Source organism: Anabrus simplex, chromosome X (genome assembly GCF_040414725.1).
Source record: "Anabrus simplex isolate iqAnaSimp1 chromosome X, ASM4041472v1, whole genome shotgun sequence".
Lineage (NCBI taxonomy): Eukaryota > Metazoa > Arthropoda > Insecta > Orthoptera > Tettigoniidae > Anabrus > Anabrus simplex.
The window spans coordinates 187790639-187811054 of record NC_090279.1 but is presented as its reverse complement, the minus strand read 5'-3'; the positions used below and the strand labels follow the sequence as shown (position 1 = coordinate 187811054).

Here is a 20416-nt window from a genome sequence, read left to right as displayed (position 1 = left end):
TGTTTAGAACATCACATATTTATTTAACTTATTGTAAAATACAGACCTTTATGATAATGTATTGAATAGGTGGAACCTTTAGCTTTACCAAGCATTGTAAAATCTTGAGTCAATACGGACAAAAAATGAAGTTTTTAATACTAAAAAACAGTATTTGGCAGGTTCGATCCTGGCTCAGTCCGGTGGTATTTGAAGGTGCTCAAATACGTCAGCCTCGTGTCGGTAGATTTACTGGCACGTAAAAGAACTCCTGTGGGACTAAATTCCGGCACCTCGGCGTCTCCGAAAACCGTAAAAGAGTAGTTAGTGGGACGTAAAACAAATAACATTGTTATTTAAAAACAGTATTGGTTTGGTTTCATGAGAATGTCCGCTGCCTATTGTATCAGACAGCTCCTCAGTCTCACATAGTTGTGTGAACCCCCTTTCTAGCCTTCCTTCCAGACTTAAAATTTCTTGGACAAGCTGAAAATCGAACATCGGATCTCTGGGTAAGAGGTTGTCATGATATTGTATCATTGGTCTGGCTGCCTCTGTGGATCAGTTGGTAGTGTCGGCCTGCAGATCCCAAGATAGCGGGTTCAAACCCGGCAGAGGTAGTCAGATTTTTGAAGGGCGGAAAAAAGTCCATTAGACACTCCACGTCGTATGATGTCGGCATGTAAAAGATCTCTGGTGACACATTTGGTGTTTACCCGACAAAATTCATTTAATCTCAGTCATAGACGCCCAAGAGAGTTTCGTTTTACTCGGTCTGCCATCTAGTGGGCCTAGAGTAAAACGGAACGTCGAAATTGACAAGCAGACAGGCAGATGGCATCAAATTGAAATGCCTGCACACGGTAGCTGAGGCCATATTATTATTATTATTATTATTATTATTATTATTATTATTGGTCTGGCACCCAATACAGAACAGTGAGGACAAAATTAGATCACCGTTTAGGAATAACAGAAGGTCAGTGGAATTGATCGAGGGGTCTTCTATCAAATAAATAGACACATTGTATCTGTAGTATGAAATAGTCACCCGTAGGGGTCTGTGTTTGTGCAGGCTAATCTCAAGGACCTCTGAACAAATTTTGATGTATTTTTCACCAGTTTTGTGTGAAGTTTAGGTGTAAAAATCTGCAGCAAAAGGGAGCCAACTAGTGGCGATTGTAGGGAAGGAAGTCAAAGAAATGATTATGATGCTTGTTGTTTAGAGGAACCTAACATCTACGTCATTGGCTTTAAGTTGAAGAAAGAATGATGATCCTAGAACTTGGCTTACGCTGCTTAAACAACCAGTGATAAACGTAATGTATGATTGGAAGAATTATTGAATATATAAGAAGTCTTTGATGGTATATACCTACATGTAAAAGGTAGCTGTCGATAAGCATTCATATCTTTGCTTAAAAATGGAGACCTTGTATGTAAAAGCATGGTTTCACAAGAGAGGACACTGTCCTATGCTTGAAAATGGAAAACAGTTTTGTCAGTACAAATTAATTGAATTTGCTAATCATACTGAGTAATACAAAAGGTTAATTTCATCCTTTTAAGATTGTATTGCTTCACGAGGCATCTGTAGGCGTAGGCATGTCGTCATACGTGAGATACAAAATGGTTGTTCATTGTAAGCAGTTCTATTGCATATTTTGCTACTTAGTCTCTACAGGACAATCCGAAGGCTTCATGTAGCCACAACTAAATAATGAAAATTTGCAAATGTGCATTCAAAATTCGTAAGCGAAGATATGTTGCGGTTAGAGGTGGAGATTTTTCGCAATTGCGATATAACCCAGAATACTAATAAAGGTTTGTACTGTATGTTTATATTTTCATTTTTCACGCCTTTTAAACTACTTTTTAATGTGTTTTGAAAATGGTGATATAATGTTAAAATTATACTAAAATGCAGTATAAATGCAAAACTGAAAATTTAAAATATAAAGCTCCATTTTTTATTTTTGTATTGGAAACTGGAACCGAGGAGTTTGTATAGCCAAGGCCTCCCAGGGTGCATGCACCGGTGCATAAGACGAGTTGTGATTTATGTATTGAATAGGTGGTATGTAATAAAATTATAAGAATTTGTATCACAAGTAGATCTTCAATGTGGACAAAACATGAAATTTATAACCTGCAGCATAAGACGATGTCGCTAGGTTGACCAGAGTGCTGTTGCCCCACTCCTCTATTTTTAGCAATAGCTCTGTCTCTCTCTTTCTCTATGCCTGTCTCTCACGCTTCATCTGTTTCCCATTCCTCACTCACTCTGGAGCGCTTCACCACCCGAACTGAGCATAGCCAAGTTGCCCCGAGACAAAACACTGGTCCGAACAGAGCCGAGTTGGACCAACGCACAGAACCTCTGCACCTCGTTTTGCACACGTGAGATTTTGCTGTAGGCTTTTAATTCAAACACCCAGAGCTTGATTAAGGTAGCATTTTGATGTATTTGGGATTTTAACAAGAAGGGCATTTGAGTTGTAGTGCTGCCATCGACTCTTAAGAATACTTTTGACTGATGGTCACAAATGAGAACATTCTCAAGAAAACAAATGAGTTATGCACTTTGATTGAAACTTTAAACAGGAGAAGAAATAGCTTCATTTGACATTCTTACTCCACCCGAAGGAAATGCTTGGAAGACATGCAAGTTACCCATCAACCTTAGGGCTGAGGAGAAGAGATGATCATTTTGAAATAAATCACATAATGCTTTGAAAACAAATTTATTCACTTCAGTAATCTTAAAAACACCCTTTGCAGTATAAAGTGGTTTAGGAGTAACAGCGCAGGATTAGTTTAAATATTGCATGGGGAGAAATGAGCAAACTAATAGGCAGGCGGCCAAAAGGACCTTGGAAGAACACCTCGCTGAGCTAAGTACACTCAAATCCACAAAAATTGGCAGTCACAGCAGGTGACTTTCTTACAAAATCCTCTTATTTGAAATAGGATGAATGTATTGTTCAGGTGGTCCACCACCTACCCACAGTTTACAGATATAATCACTTTTCAAGAATGTATAAAATTAAATATTTCTCTACTAGCCAATTTTTGTGTGGTTGAGTGTACGTACATCAGGAAGGAAACTACTATTGTCATCTACATGGAAATCTTACAAGCTCTTTGTCCATAAATTCAAAATTACTCTTGTGCAAGGCCAAGATGGTTGTTCCATTGGTTTATATAAATTTCCTAACAGTGCAGTTCTAATGTGGATTGTTACTTAGTAAGCACTGAAGAAGAGGTTGGTTAGTTATCTGTTTTTATTGAAGTGCAGTAATTATAGAGGATTTTCTTTGTGGAGTATTGATTTTTAAGACTTTTTGTGTCAGGTGAGATGTTGCTAACTGCCAAACTAAATTTGGTTTGCTAATTGGGTAATCACGTGCATAAGTTGTACTCTGGTTGCTCCAGAATCGACAACAGACTGAACTCGTCAAGTTCATTATATAAGGTTTGAAAATAAGTTGCGTACTTACTGTTTTCAACGTACACTACGGAATAGAATACGCTCTCCCCCTACTTCTGGATCACTAGAAGCTTTTTTTATTGTACATGCATGTTAGTGTTATTACGTTTGGTTTGCCTGTAACTATATTAAACAATATAATTAGATCTAAGAATTGTTTTATACCTTTTCTTAGTCCCAGATTTTAAACGATGATGTATATTGTAGGACAAAAATGTGTTCTCTCTTTTATTATTTACCTTCTTGCTTGCTTTATATTTTTAATTTTATTTGCCACAATTTTTTTATAAAAATAATTTTGCTGTATTTTCTGGTGAGTTCCACTTTTTGTTTAATACTTAAACAATTGTATATATATTTTCTGTGTGTCTCTCCCTCTCATTCACTCAGGTTCCACTGTGTATGTATACCTGATTCTATGTGATTCTGTTTCTGTACAGACTCTTTATCAGATGTGCCTCTTTCATTGTTTCACCACGCTAGAAACTATTCTTGTCATCTTTTTCTCTGACCTTTATTCCTCTACATACCAAACCTCGTACATCTCTAATTGTAAATATTTTTCTTTATTCCCATCCTTTTATGCTTGCACTGCTGTATTATCTGGTAATGAAAAGTTTAATTGCCACTACCTTAACCCTTAGCACTCACACGGCGGGCCATGTCCAACGAGAATATCCCGCATAGATCCTATGTCGGGTATCGCCCAACATGAATTTCTTCCCTTTATAACTCCTTTGTCGGGTTACACACACGTGAATTACAGCCACAGTAAGCTGGTGCCAACTTTCGACGACAATTTGAAGCCATGTATAGCTATAATCTCTTTGAAATCAGGCTTTGTGGGCATTCTTTGAAGTCGTGCGAGTTTGTAAACAGAGGTTGTTTAGCAACGTGGTGTCATTCGAGCAGCACGAGAAAGAAATAACGGGACTTTTACATGAAAGTGACGTTCATTTCAGCAATAGTGAAAGTGATTTTCAATTAAGTGGAGAGGAAGATATTGTGGAACTAGATTGTATTGGTGAGTTGAGTGTTGAAGAACCTGATAATGAGAATGGCAGTGCTGATACCTCTATTGATGGCTGGAGGGAATACCATGACACGGACTTGGCCTCGAAAGAACTCTACGGGTACGTCAGGTTATAAGGCACTGCAAGGGACTAAACCTGAGAATAAACTTGACTTTTTCCAATTATTCATGACTGACAAGTTATTGTCGGAAATTGTGTGCGGGGCTAACCAGTATGCCAGTGTAAACATTCGAAAGGTTACGCCCCTCAGACGTGTGTCTATTTGGAGGTCACGGATAAATGTTACTCTTCCTCAGTTCAAAGCATTTTTAGGTGTAATCCTAAATATGGCAATGAACAGTAAGCCTGAATTACGATGTGAGACAGTGTTTTTCTACAATACTTGTACAATACATCCCGGTGAGTGCTTAAAGAAGTTTCACACAATGCACACTTATAGATAAAAAGATTTCAGGCTTAAATGCTGAATATTGTATTATACTTGTATTATATTTATTTTGTGTTTGCTTTGTTTGAGTTTTATAAATATGCTGTCCATATGTTTGTGCTGTCTCTTATTCCTCTGCAAGCAGATTCTAAATGGAGCTGGAGAGGCAGGAGTGTTCGGAAAAAAAGGAGGGCTAAGGGTTAAACCCAAAGTTTGTATGTGATGCGACCTAAATCAGAGACAGTAGTGAGGTATACCTATTTCGATAGGTGGAGAAGAAAGTGACCCCAGTCATTTGGCGGTGTCATAATTAAGTTGCCATATTTGAACTACTGTAGGTGCAGATTTGATCTGAACTTGCTGGGGTGAGTGGCTCAGGCGGTTGAGGCGCTGGCCTTCTGACCTGACTTAGTCCGGTGGTATTTGAAGGTGCTGAAATACTTCACCCTCTAGTCGGTAGATTTACTGGCACGTAAAAACTCCTGCAGAACTAAATTTCGGCACCTCGGCTTCTCCGAAAGCCATAAAAGTAGTTAGTGCGATGTAAAGCAAAATAACATTATCCGAAATTTATGTATGTTCTGTTTTTAAAGTTTGATCTACTGATATGAAACTTTGAAGCTTTTCAGTCTGTCCAAAACACTAATTATAACACATCTAACGCTGTGACATACCTCTAAAATACAGTACCACTCAAAAGTTTAAAATTATCAAATATCTCAAACTTAAAATTGTGCTGCTAGACCTCTGTAATTTTTTTTCTTGAGCTCTCACATCTGATATGTCACCTGATTTCATTGAGTTACACCAAGTATTGTAGAAGTTACACATAATTAACTGTTGGAAGGTCACATCAGAATGTCAACATTTTTGGAAATATCATGTACCATATACTTTTAATTGGTTGCAGGTATCACCACCAAGATTCTTTTGTAGACTTAGTTATAGGTGTGGGTCATTTTAGTATAAATATAAAAATTCCAAAAAATTCGGCACCAATTTGTGTGGGTTTTTTTTTAATCACCGCTGAGATGTTCAATTTTTCCATGTTCTTGTCAATAGGTCTCGGTGTGAGCTATCAGAATTAGAAATATCTTCTTGGATGTCGTCTGCAGAGAGCTAATGAAACTATCAGGGCAGGTAAGTATGAAGCCGATAACTTGTCCCAAGACCTTGGGCCATACGTGAGAAAGAAAAATCAACCATCTTGGTGCTGCTTTGAAAAAAATAAAACACACATAAAAAACGGTGCTGCTTATTTTTGGAATGTTTATATTTACAGTAAAATGGCTCCCACCTATTGCTAACTCTACAAAAACAAATCTTGGTGGTGATACTTGCAACCAATTAAAGTAAGCAGTACATTATATTACTAAAATGTTCTCTGTTTTGGTGTGACCTTCACAACTTCTACAGTACTTGGACTAACTCGATGAAATCAGGCGACATATATCCTATTAGATGTGACAGCATGGAAAGATAATAAGAGGTTTAGTGGCAAAATTTTAGGTTCTAGATGACATTTCGTGATTCCTTTATATGGTCCTAAACTTTTGCCTGGTACTGTAACATACTAACAAACAATTTGACAGGCTGAAAAGCCTCGAAGTTTCTGAGTCGACACTGAAAAGTATGCCTTCCTCTTCAACTACTGATATGAGCTCTTGTCAGTTTTAGTCTGCAGAATTGGGGCCGATGACCTAGATGTTAGACCCCTTTAAACAACAAGCATCATCATCATCTCCATGCTGTTAATTTATTATAGTTCCACTGAGTTACAGCTGAATAAGTCAGCACTCTTGCCCGATGTCTTCGCCTAGTGGTCAAACCCCTTGGAACTAGCCTGACCTGGATTATACCGTAGGACCTCTGATGCATAAGCCTGTTCTGGCTTTGTGAACACAACGAATCCCATTGCTGCATAGACTCAGTGCTACATGTAAGAAGAGTCCATTCATTGGAACATTGCCTTCTCCAAGAAAACTCGCTTCAGTTTGAAGTTTATACATTTGCTATTAAAGAAAATCTTTGTGGTTTCAACAGTGCTACGCGAGGAAAGTGAGAAAAACCCAAACAAGTTATGATTGGAAATTGCACGAGAAAAAGCACGTTTAAACAAGCTTCTTTCGAAAAAAAATTATGCCATTCCTAAGCCTGTGATATGAAACTCCTCTTGTAGTTGCATCTAACTATATCCACAGCTATTCTAATTGTCTGCCTTGTCTTTGAGCTTATTGGGTTGCAATTTTGGTTGATATTTAAGAGACCACTTCTGTAGATTCTTTTACTTAGAAATTAGTGACATTGCCTTCAAAGATTTTGCCATTTACCTTGTTCATGGTTTGAAACATTATTTATTCCTTTGTCATGGAAACATTTGCCACGACTTGTTTTAAACTTTATAAACCATATCAGTAATACATACAGTCCTCTTGGATGATACTCAAAATCATCTTCTCTTCCTTTCCCTTGTTTTTCTTAAGTTAGATGGACGTACAGCAATGTACCATACAAGAGAGACTGAACTGCCAGTTAAGTTGTCCACCGGTTGGTTTTACAAGCAGGACTCCTTTACGTTGAGACTGGTGGTACAATCTGGCTGTACTTGCCGACTGAGTGGGTGGGTGGAGCGGGAGCAGAAAGGTTTCTTATGTTTACAGTGGCTTCATACATTTCTTGTACTATACATGTATTAGTTTTGCATAGTGATGTGTGATAATTTGGCTAAATTGTTCCTGTTCAGAAAATGTTGATGATCATTGTGTTGGATATATCATTTGGATGGGGTTGATCCTTAAAAACTTGTTTCCATCACACAGTTAGGCTTGCAGTAGTGTAAAGTAAGGTGCCAGTTGAATTTTTGTTCACCACAGTATACTGCATCGCAAGTCTGCATCAATAAGTGTTATTTATTGAAACGTTCCAGATGCAAGCTAGCCACCCCTGACCAACTTGAGCATGTAACCTGAGGACACCTAACAAGTAAGACCATTTTCTCATTCTTCCTAAAACCTCTTCTCAAAATCATCCGAAATATCCATAAAGCTACAAGACTGCACTCTAGACAACGATGATTTGACTGCGCACTCGTTTGTAGTTGGCTATTTTTATATGTAATGAACAAATGTAAGTCGTCATCAATTCAGTCTTCGGTCCTTCACTTGCTCGCTAAAATTAAAATTATATATTAATGCTTTGTAGTGTAGCTTAGGACCATTTATTTTTGCAGATGATGCCATTCATGAATTTGCTGCCAGTAGTGCATATGCTTGAGTGTAAGTGCTCTGGAAGTTTTAAATTTGCTGCCGTAAGTAAGTCTGCTTAATTATAACTTTTGGAATTTCTGCAAGCTTAACAATGAGTAAACGTAGGAGCTCTCATGAAAGCTTAACCCTTCCTTGACGTAGGAGAACTTCTCTGCCGGGCTGAGGAACTGTTGGTACTCTTAATCCACTGACACTAATTTGAGAAAGTGCACAACATGCAATACATTTTTTTAAATACAATTCCTAGAAGAATACATTTACATTGGTTCATCTGTTCAGTACACTTCTGTTGTAATCACACAATAAGAGAATGGATTGTTCACTAATAAAAACTAGCGAGACTAGATGTTTTGATTCCAAATGGGTCATCTTCAGCTAGTTTACGTGGAAACAAGACAATTTAAAATATCGGAAGCTAAAAATATGGATGGAAAAGTTTGTTGTGACTCATCAAAAGATTTTTAAAACATTATGCATTCATCAAGACTGTTAAACAATGCATGATGATTTTAAAAAGATTTAACCCTAGAACTGACAGGCATTTTTCTCTTAAGTGATAGGCATTTTCCTGCTATGTTAGTCATGTATTGAAAAACAATGTTAAAATTTTGGGTAAAAGTTCAACCTTTTCAATACAATGTTTGTTGTACAAGAATGTTATTTACAACATATTTTATTTAAGGTACCAATTTCGACACCTATATATGGTGTCATCATCAGCCTAAAATTATTTTGCTTAGTTGTAATGTTGAAACCAGTATCTTAAATAAAATATGTTGTAAATAACATTCTTTTACAACATGCATTGTATTGAAAAGGTTGGAACTTTTACCCAAAATTTTAACATTGTGAACCCAGTTCAATACAGAACAAAATGACATTTTTTAACTTTAAAAAATGTATTGAAAAAACAATTGAGACATGAAAAACAAAAGTAATCATTACATATTTCATATCATTTTACTCAGAAAATCAGCAGCATTGTACTTATGACAGAAATAGTCTTTCGATCATGTTTCAATGAGTATGACCTGAACAAAATTTAAAGTGTAAAAAAGAATAATCTTTAAAACTGAACGTCAGGAAACCACTGAAAAAATAATGGTATTGAAGTTTCAAATTATTAAAAAATGTGTAAAATTTTATGCTGTTTAGACACACACACACAAATTTCAGGAAATTTTTAACCTGTGGCTCAGACAAAAGGAAATGTTTCACACGTATACAGTCTAAAATGACTGATCTCATTCGTCAGATTTCCAGGGTTCCGTATATTAAATTATTTTGTAACATCAAGCTAGGGTACGGGCGGATATATATTCTCTTACCCAGTTCCGACTCTCAGGCTCGGTTTCCGGATCTTCATTATTTCCCTCGTTTTCATCATCAGACACATTTTGATCTCCAATCCTCTACCGCTTGCTATCACTGCCGGAAAACACTTCATCTTCCTGCTGCTCACGATTGTCACTAGATCTATAAAGATCCACCATTTACTATAAAATACCATAAGACAACAGTATATCAAATACGAATAACCAGCAACCTCCACTAGACCTCACCCATAAAGAGCAGCAACCCAGAGCTATGAAATGAAAAGAATGCCTTATTTGTTTTACAGTCAGCGCTCAAAATAGCCCACTATGGTAACAAAAATTGCATCAGGTTCGAAACTTGTAAAGTCTGCTTTGATAACTAGGTAATTTGATTCATATTAAACCGATTTTAAACGATTTCTATCAATTTGCAACAATGACTGCTTTGCGTCGCAAGTGCGACATACATCAGTTCTAGGGTTAATGTTTCACGCTGAACTTTTCTATCAATCATGTTTTTTTTAAAATCCACATTCTTCACTTTGGATATTTAAGTTGTCTTGTGTCCATGTATACTAGCTGAAGATGAACCTTATGGGGTCGAAACATGTCCTAGTCTCACTAGTCTTTGTGGGTGTACAAACCATTCAGTTTTAAGTGGTTTACATCAGAATTGTATTGAACAGGTGGACCAATATAAAAGTATTCTTCTGTGAATTGTATTTAAAAAATTAAGTCAATATGGAACCAAGTACAAAATTCATTACTTGTAATATGCAATACAGTTTTATTATATCCAGTATAAACAGTGGAAAAGAACACAATAGAATTTTTTTTCTAGTTGCTTTACGTCGCACCGACACAGGTAGGTCTTATTGCGACAATGGGACAGGGAAGGGCAAGGAGTGGGAAGGAAGCGGCCGTGGCCTTAATTAAGGTACAGCCCCAGCATTTGCCTGGTGTGAAAATGGGAAACCACGGAAAACCATCTTGCCGACAGTGGGGTTCGAACCTACTATCTCCCGAATACTGGATACTGGCCGCACTTAAGCGACTGCAGCTATCGAGCTCGGTACAATAGAATTAATGCAGTGACTGGCCAGTATGAAGAGTATCAAAGAGGAGACAAGCATAAAACCACAAAAGTACAAGGACAATCTTCACATATTCGTAGAGGGCTCCCAGTTGTTCTGCATTCATTTCTGCCAAGTAAATTGACTGTGCTGTTCGGGCCTCCTAGCAGTTGGCTTGCATCCAGGAAATGATGGGTTTGAACTCCACTGTCGGCTGCCCTGAAGATGGTTTATTTGGTTTGCCATTTGCACTCTGGACAAATGTTGGGGTTGGACGTTAATCCAACTTGTTACTTCCTTCTCAGTCTTAGCCCTGTCCAATAGCAATAAACTCCCAAAGGAAGCTGTTGTAAGCGTGGCATTGGTCTTTAAGCATCATCCTACCAGCTTGGTTGTGATATCACCTGTTTTTGACTCGAAGGCAATGCTCAGTGCTGTCAAGTTTGCTAATGATAGCTTTTTAAACAGAACTTTTGTGTTTGCCTCTGGAACCACAGTATGGTGTTTCACCTAGCTCAGTTGGATTGAAAAATAATCGGTTGTTTATGAAAGGTTCGAGAATGCCGTGTGCATGATATTAGCAATTGTTTTTAAGAAATTACTTCCAAAACCACTCGCATACCTTGGTCCTCTGACTTGCCCTCGACTCTTTTGCTGAAAGAAATTAGTACAACTCAACAAACACTTCTCCCTTGTGGTTCCAATATCTCTCAAGTTAAATTCATGACATAGCTTGTCTTACAAGTTTCAAGGTTTCAGGAATTCTTTCATTTTGAAACAAGTTTTGCCATTGTATTATCATTGTTCAAAGCTTGTGTATTTTGTGATTGTTACTGCTTGTGACAAAGCGGGATGCTGCATTTCTGCTCTAATCTTTCTACCCTCTTTCCCGAATGAAAATGCCATGAACACTATACATCTTCTGTCATACTGACTCCAGTGATTGATTTGTTCAGGGTATACACCCAAATTGTCATACACATGAAAATTCCCTGTACACCTGTGTGCCTCCCTCTCATCATTACTTAACTCTGAGAAAACTGTAATGTTGGATATTTTGTTGGACATGCTCTGAATCATGTGATGCTACAGTTTTACAGTGGATACTTAATTTTAAAAGAAAAAAAAAATGGCTTGTAGGGTACAAGCTGCAAAAAAAAAAACATGATTCCAAGGTGCCTGGTACTCTCTGCACTTAAGTTTTCCTGAAAGGAGTCTGTAGAATCGGTCGCATCTACAGAGACATCCCTTCGCAGACATAGAAGTATATTGATCTGTATATTAAATTGTATATAGCAAAGTTAATTCTGTAAGTTTGTAACAACAAAGTTTCAAACCACAGCCCATACCAGCTTTATGCCAACGTCTTAACCGTTTGCTAACATGTTTTGAAACTAGCAAATTTTTCACTCTAGCACTAGTAGCGATGATACTACTGCCACACTTATGAAGTGGAGGGCTTTGGAACTACACTAGCTGCCACATGATACCAAGCATAAGACCTTTGAACTACTTGAAGAAAAATAAGGAAATTTATGTGGGTAAATTGACAGTCCTACAAAAGCTACTATTTTTATGAGGACGCTCGGATTGTATGCTTTATGATGAGGGATCGCTCATTGAATTTGTCCTGTATCTACAATAATCACTCCAGTTCTGGCAAAAAATGTCCTTGTCCTTAATATCACTTCTTAGTCATTGTTTAACTTGTATAATATTATCTGATAAATATATGCTATATCTGTTAAATTACTTAATTCTATTCCTTTCATTACATTATATCCAAAGTTCAACACTAACAACTTTGTCATCCTTACTTTACTTCCAGCTCCCTGTACTCTTATCACCACTTCATAGTCCACCCAGTTTCCCTGAATGTCATTTTCTGTAACTATCTGCCTCCATAGTGTACCAGTTAGTGCTATTAGCTGCTGTCCTCAGGGACCTGGGTTCGATTCCTGGTTCTGCCAGAAATATAAGAATGGCAGGAGGACTGTATATGGTTGAAATGGTACATGCAGCTCATCTCCATTGGGGGGTGTGCCTGAAAAGAGCTGCACTACCTTGGGATGAGAACACAAGTTTACTTTTTACTTCCTATAACTCTTCTAAAAACACACACACTCTCTCTCTCTCCCTCTCTCAACTTTGTTCCCCTGAGATTCAAGTGAAAGCCATCTGAGCACAGTTCCTTATCTCCTATCCACCTGTTAGGATCTACAAATCTCGCTCCCAGTTTCTCGCATATCCACTCTATAGTATCATTTAGATCTCCAATCACTGTCCAGTCAGAATCTCTCCTACACAGTATCCCACTGATAACCATCTTTGCTACCTTCAAGTTCACAGTGTTAGAAAATACAACCGTCAGTTACTTCGCCATGTGATCCCGCCTAGGAAATGTACTTCTAATTCAGAAAATTATGTTTTGTTTGATTCTGATTCGGAATTAAATTTTCAACATTTTAAAAAAATTGATCTTTTTACTGTATATCGATTTAAAGTGAAGCAATAAAAATGAAAATCAACAACCTGTTTCCAGTCATTCGACTGGATCAGGAATGGAATGAATGAAGCCCGCATCTAGTGGCGAAGATAGGTATTGTGCTGGCTGCCGAAGCCTGTCGCACTCCTCTGAGGCATTGATAAATGCCTGACAGATGAAATGAAATTATATTGGAGTGTGTTGCTGGAATGAAAGATGACAGGGAAAACTGGAGTACCCAGAGAAAAACCTGTCCCGCCTCCGCTTTGTCCAGCACAAACCTCACATGGAGTGACCGGGATTTGAACCACGGTATCCAGCGGTGAGAGGCCGGCGCACTGCCACCGGAGCCATGGAGGCTGTTAAAGTTGAGCTATATTAATCATTAAATATCTTGCAAAATATTGGGAGATTTTTGTTGGCATTTTCAGTCAATTCAGAAATTGTTGCTGCAAATTTTATACATTACACATTAATACTATCATAAAATCATCAAAATAATAATTTAATAATATTAATTTACACTCTCTTCACCACATTGAACTGATGCTACATTAGCATGAACATAAAGGTGAGTTTCTGCTTAGCTGTAGTTCTGCAGATAGTAATGAAGCATACTTGTGATGGCATTGGCTCCTTTTTTCATGACGAGAGCCTCTGGAATGCTGTCTGAGAGCAGTCTCGCATAATTCCAAAACTCCCAATTCAGCATTGTTAAATCTCTTATTGACAGATGGAGCAAAGATCCAGAAATCCATATTTTTCACTCGATTTTTTTTTTTTACTGAAAAGTATGAATCCCAAATTCCCTAGACCAAGTGTCATTTTGTTCTACATTGACTCTGTAACAGTAATAAAAGGAGTACAAATTGTAGAAGCTCTGATTTCAAAGATATTACCAGAGTCAAAAGCACTAGTAGCAATTATAGTTGCTACCACATGGTACTTAGTGGAAGACTGTGCAACTACTGGAAGAAAATTATGTAGGACAATCAGCAATCCTATAAAAACGACTATTTTTCTTGACTATCTTAAGATTCTATGCTTTAAAATGAGATGTCGCACGTTAAAATCTGTTTAGTCATTTTCTCATGATTTCCATCACCAGAAAACAGTTTATCAGATTTAATAGGTCTGTCTTTAAATATCTGAATTTAGTTAGAGAAGGATAAATTGCTTAAAACACCAGTTTACCTTCGCCAGCTCCAGTCCCGCTGGGATTTTAATGGACCTTTTCATCTTCCTGTGTCCCGTAATCCAATCAGAGTTCCTTCTTATCATGCTGTTCTTGATCCAGCCCCTTTAGCCTGGGTCTATCTGTTGTTCTTCCTTCAATCTTAGCCTCAATCATCCACTTTGATATCCTTCCCTCTTTGGTAGTCTTAACATGTCTATACCCTCTCAGTTTATTTCTCTCCATTCTGTCTGAAAGCTTCTCTACTCCAATTTCCTCCCTGATATCCTCAGTTCTGACTCTTCCCATTCCTGTCTTTCCTATTATATTGCTTAAAATTTTACATCTTACTGACCTGGATTTTACTTTCCTGTCTTTTCCTCAGTGTTCAGGTCTCTACTGCACATGTCAGTATGGGGCTGTAACACACCTTATACCTAGTCTCGTCATAAATACTGTTACAAACTTTTGAGCTCTATTATACAACCTATTTTTTTTTATTGCGATTGTTTCTTTTCCTTGCCGAGAATCACCCTTGGTGTTGAGAGTCCAGGCATAGATGCAAGAGGTTGTTTTTCTAAAATGTTCATGATGAAGTGGGGAGAGTATGAGAACTATGTGGCTGTAATAGCCCTTCACAAGGTAGGGAAATCTGCAACTGATATTTTCAAGACATTAAAAATATTGAAAATTAATAAAATGTTCGTGAACCACACTATCAAGCGATTCCTCAAGACCAGGACTCTTAATGACCGGGCCAGGCCAGGAAGACCATGCTCAGTCAGGACTCCAGCACTTGTGAAAGCAGTGGCAGCTCATATTCGCAGAAATGCAATGCGGAGACAATCATAGCTCATGAGCTCATGGTGGGGGGGATCATGTCCCGTGTTACGTACTGACCTTGGGTGGAAAGCTTAAGCTGGGTTCACACGGTGCGAGTGGACTCTCATGATGCGTGCGCATGTTTGGCCCGCCACTCCCATCATGTGAACAGTTAATGCAAGTCCAGTTGCCTGAATTTGAGAGAAGCGAGTTAACTCGGATCGTGCCCAACTTTCTACAAGCGAGTAACAGATTCAAGGAGGCGGAAAACTTGACCGTGCAAGGAAGGAAGTGGATCAATACGCAGACAATAAAATTTGTACAGTTATGCAAATCTAAAGAAGTGTTGTGGAATGCTAGGTTTCCCACTTTATAAAATAAAAGATGTCAGGGATTAAATATTGCTACGGATTGCCGAGAAAATTAACATTCCTGGAGTAGGCGTCAAAGAAATCAACAAAAAGATTTAAAACATTTGTAGCATGTACAGACAAATATTAAAAATTAAGAAATCCAAGAAGTCGCCCACAGCATCCGAAGAAATTTATTCAGACAATTCAGTGGTTCAACATCGCTGATAGATTCCTGAATGAAGTAATTAATACAAGATGCAATTTCACCAACTCTGAAAGAGTGTGATATTTATTCCTCTGTTGTCATGTATCATTTACTAAAGGGTCAAAGAATATAATTGCACTTGGTAGAATCACTAGTGTTCTCCATCTTTTTGTACGGCTGTGAGACCTGGACCGTGAATGCTAAAGACAAAAAAAACGCATTGATGCCTTTGAGATGTGGTGTTGGCGGAGAATGCTACGTGTACCCTGGACAGAAAGAAGAACTAATGTTTCCATTCTGGACGAACTCTGCTTCAAGAAACGCCTATCTTCCCGTGTGAGTGAGTGTTACCTCCAGTTCCTTGGCCACATTCTAAGACGAGACAGAGAGAACTTGGAAAAGGTAATTTTACAAGGCAAAATTGAAGACAGTAGACCACGAGGAAGAACAGCAAGCAGATGGATAGATCTGGCAAAGAAGATCACTGGGCTACCCTTCAGAACATATTAACGAAATGTAAAAACCGCTCGGGATGGAGACATCTTGTCAAGGTTGCAACACGGAAATGGAGTTATGAGGTCACGGCGCTCGGTAATGAGCACGACGACTAATGATGATGATGATGATGATTATAAACCATTCAATGTTGCCGGGCTGAGTGAATGTTTAACAGTGTATTATATTCTTTGACACTTAATAAATGATACATGCGAACACCTATAATGTATTCCTTCAGTACATCATAGATCGCATCCAACGCAGCCAGCAAAAACACGGATATTGAAGTCTTCGAAACTCAATATAAAAATTCCAAAGATCTGAGGGAGTCACAAGTCGCCAAGTATCGTAGTGTAACCTGCCGTTTCAGATGGGCAAGTGAAGCCGCTCTCATTTTTGTGTCACGTTTCTGTATTTGTTGATTGAACTGGATAGCAGTGAGTCTTAAGTGATTTTTAAATGTGCTTTCATCCTCATCTAAAACTTCACATAAAAAATTTGTTGAAACACCGAATGCACTACGTCGTAGAATCCACTCTCGCACCCACATTTTCTTTTCCTTTTTATTTTTCCAACACTATTCACTAACTCGACAATTAACATACCAGCAACAGCTGATATCCCTCCCTGTATGAGGTCCGTCATCTTAATTCAGACGCGAGTACAACTTCGTGTGAACACACATTACATGCAAGTAGCTGGCCAGGAGATGCACACGCATCATACTAGTCCACTTGCTAAATTTCACTGTTGAAGAATCTTATAATGTCCAAAATGACATGGTGTATGCATCATCTCTTGAAGCCTATGCATGAACTCCAAGGATCCAGCAAGGCCATCTTCCTGCTTCAGTAATAGTTTGGTGTGGTGTGAGCTATTCTGGCACCACTGCACTCCATTTCTGGCAGGAAGAGGTGAAAACTTCAGCTCAAGTCTACAGAGACAATGTTTTGGCCAGTAGTAATGCCTTTAAGCTACTCTCTCTTTAAAAATCAAAAATGGAGTTTCCAGCAATATTCAGCACCAGCACACAAGGCCACCCAGGAGTGGCTTCAAGCAAATGTTCCCGACTTCATATCTCCAGCTGATTGGCCTTCCTCCAGCCCCGACCTGAATCGCTTGGATTACAGACTGTGGTGTGTGTTTGAGGAGATTGTCTGCGGGAAGAGAGACCATAGTATCGACAGCCTGAAGTGCTCTCTGATGAAAGCAGTGGTGGATTTCCCTTTGGAGATAAGCGTTCTGCCATGGATGACTGGCCTAAGAGTCTAACAGCCTATGTAAAAACAAACGGCGACCATTTTAAAAATTATTCATGCTGTTTGTTCACAATAGGTGTAATATAAATATCTTTAATTATATTTGTTTTTCTTTTAAAACCTTGTGACAGTGTTTGACAAAACTAGGTACATCACCTCTTTACTCTTCCTTGGTACTCCTTTCAGATCAAGTTCCTAACACTCTGGTAAAATGCATTTCCCTGTTGTATCCTTTTACTGATCTCCATGTCCAGTCCTGCATTAGTTTGCTTCCCAAGAGCTTGAAACTTCTAAAATATTAAGGCCTTATTTCCCTCCCCCCCCCCCCCCCCCAAGCTTGGCAGTACCATTCTCCTCTTGTTAACACCATTGTTCATTTTTGTTCCATAATTACAAATATACTCATTCAACATATCCAGTTGACCTTGTCCTTCCTTGCCATTTGCTCCCCACACCACAGTGTCATTTGCAAGTATGACCTAATGCTGGGGCTGTACCTTAATTAAGGTCACAGCCACTTCCTTCCCACTCGTAGGCATTTCCTGTCTCATCATCGCCATAAGACCTATCTGTGTTGGTGCGACGGAAAGCAAAGTGCAAGTATCGCCCATCTTCAGCACCCTGCCTTCTTACTTTTCCTTTTGTCTCTTGTTTTAAACTTAAGTTCTATTAATATGTTCCGTGGTTGCAATATTATATTTTTGCTAGAATTATGTCATTTAGAGCTTCATTCTAAATGCACATGTTCTTATTTTTTGTTGCAGGAATTGTGGGAAGATATTCTGTGCTGATTGTTCCGAGAACACGGTTCCACTTCCTCGTGAACAGTTGTATGATCCAGTGCGAGTTTGCAGTAGCTGCTTCTCTCTGCTCCACGATACAACGGCGCTGCGCCGGTACACAGAGAAGAGCATGCTATATCCGCTCACCAATGGCTATTCCTCCTTGGAACCAGAGAATGGACGTACAGTGGCGGCGAACATCATAGCAGCGCCCGATAACTGCAAACAGTCGACGCCGGCAGTGTCCGGTACGAGTCACAAGACTGCAGTAACAGCCGCCTCGACTTGAGCAGGACTCTGTCACGTTCCCTAGGGTTGATAATATAGATGAGAGCTTAAGACTACTAGCAATATTGACCACCCAACACGCTTCGGTTATCACACAGTCCCACGACCAACTGGTTTCTGTTTCGATGTACAGTGATTGGAAATTATCTTCTAGAAAAAAAAATCTTGCTGTTACTGTGATTCTGTGAAATTCAATAATACATACCATGGATTTCTGTAAAATTATACTTGATTTTTCTTGCATTTACAGTAAATACGTAGTTGTTTGGTGTTGTATATCTTCATGGTTTTACATGAAAAGTCGTTGAAAATTAATTAGTTTTTAAGTGTTTTACAATTACCAAGTTCTATTAGAAACTGAGGTAGTTCCAAGTATTAATTCTATATTTTTTAATATATATTTGCGACATATGTGCATTTGTATGGAACATATTTGCTTTATTTTTAAATTTTTTTTCTCAAATTGGAAAGATAATTTTCAATTACTTTGTGAAGTCCAACTGTACCGTCTGTGCCAGTTTTGCCAGCTGTAGTTGGGATGGTTATGTGTTGGTTGGGCACTGGTCGACCGATTATGTCTGTGATGAACTTTAACGTCTTGGTAACATTTGCTTATAGTTGATGAAATGAGTCTGTTCTTGTGTACTTCCGTCAGGTGATGTAATTTGGAGAGTAATAAAAAGGTAGGAATGTGCGAGTACTGCTGCTGGATTTGTGGTGTAGTATTAGTATGACAATTTAATAAAATGGCTTTAATGCACAATCTACTATGCAATAACGCAGTGTCACAAAGGCATGCTAACATAGTGTTTTTATCTCTAAAGGCACTACCGTGTGCTTTGGAACCTAGATTGCATACTTGGAACTTGTCTTTGCATATGGGTGTTTTTAAGGAGCACACCAGTGCGTAAACTGTCATACAGGTGGCTCACGCAAGCGTGATTTGCCTTTAGATAACCTGAATGGTAGTTTCTAACATGATTGTCATATTTCACCTTTTCTATGCTTCCGAAGTATAGGCTCATTTTTAGCTACAAATGTACCGTATTCGCCCAAATATAAGACAACCTTGAATTTTTGGAAGGTATTTATAAGAAAAATTAGTTAATGAATGTAATTTAAATGTATCTAACTTCCCCTATAACCAAGATAAATTAATGAGCTGTAAATCAAATGTACCGGCCATTGCTGGTTCTCGTTTTAGGTGCTATATGGTAGTAGCTTACAGGTGGCATATGAAGGATGCTACATTCCCGCGTGTCATACTTTGGGGGTTTTGTTTAGCATCAAGTCTTGTGTGAGATGCGAGTATTGTACGTTGGCCGGCTTACGATCGTGCGCAAAAAGTTATTTTCAAGCCCCAGGTACTCCTTTTCTAGGTAAGCTGTTGATTTTACTTATATATTATATACATTCTTTAAGGATGCTATAGCTGGTTAAAGTTTCACGACATCGTCTATTAAACAATATCCAGTTGGGGAAGTTCCTTCACATGAATATCGTACAGTACTGGCCAATAGGACTTTAAAAGAAATAAAATGATATCCACTTCTTATCACTTTCCAGGGTGAAATGACCGAGAAAAGGGGTAAAATAAAATGAAAGTGGACCAAGGATGGGATGAAGATGACACTAAACTAAATTATTTCTAACAAAATGACTGCAAGGCAGGCTGCTGAGGCTTTTTGTGCGCCAAGAAGTATGTTAGGTGATCATCTGAATGCACTTAGATTTGGTGTGGCTGTCGATCTAACTCCTTAGATGGGAAGAATTAAAAAATCCTTTGATTACGATATGTAAAATCAGTTGATTTCTTATATGAAGGATCTAGATAATCGTCATGTCCCTGAGTAGGAAACAATTGTTACAATTAGCATTCGCTTTGGCCGAGCATTCAAAAGTACCTCACCAGTTCAACAAGAAAAACAAAACTGCCAGAAAGCAGTTTTATTATGATTATTATGT

General features: G+C 38.3%; 1 protein-coding gene across 7 annotated transcripts in view; it reads left to right on the top strand.

Annotated features, from left to right (window-relative positions):
- Positions 1 to 19151, top strand: part of LOC136885883 (myotubularin-related protein 3) — a 339670-nt gene extending 320519 nt beyond the window's left edge. For 4 of the 7 annotated variants that reach the window (XM_067158568.2, XM_067158567.2, XM_067158565.2 and 1 more), the window contains one exon: positions 18146 to 19151. In XM_067158568.2, the coding sequence (XP_067014669.2) occupies positions 18146 to 18452 (307 nt within the window). In that variant the 3' untranslated portion in view covers positions 18453 to 19151. Of the gene's footprint in view, positions 1 to 7856; positions 7913 to 18145 lie in introns of all 7 variants that reach the window. The other 3 variants (XR_010861634.2, XM_067158570.2, XR_010861633.2) reach the window with 3 other exon arrangements.
- Positions 19152 to 20416: the final 1265 nt, after the last annotated feature.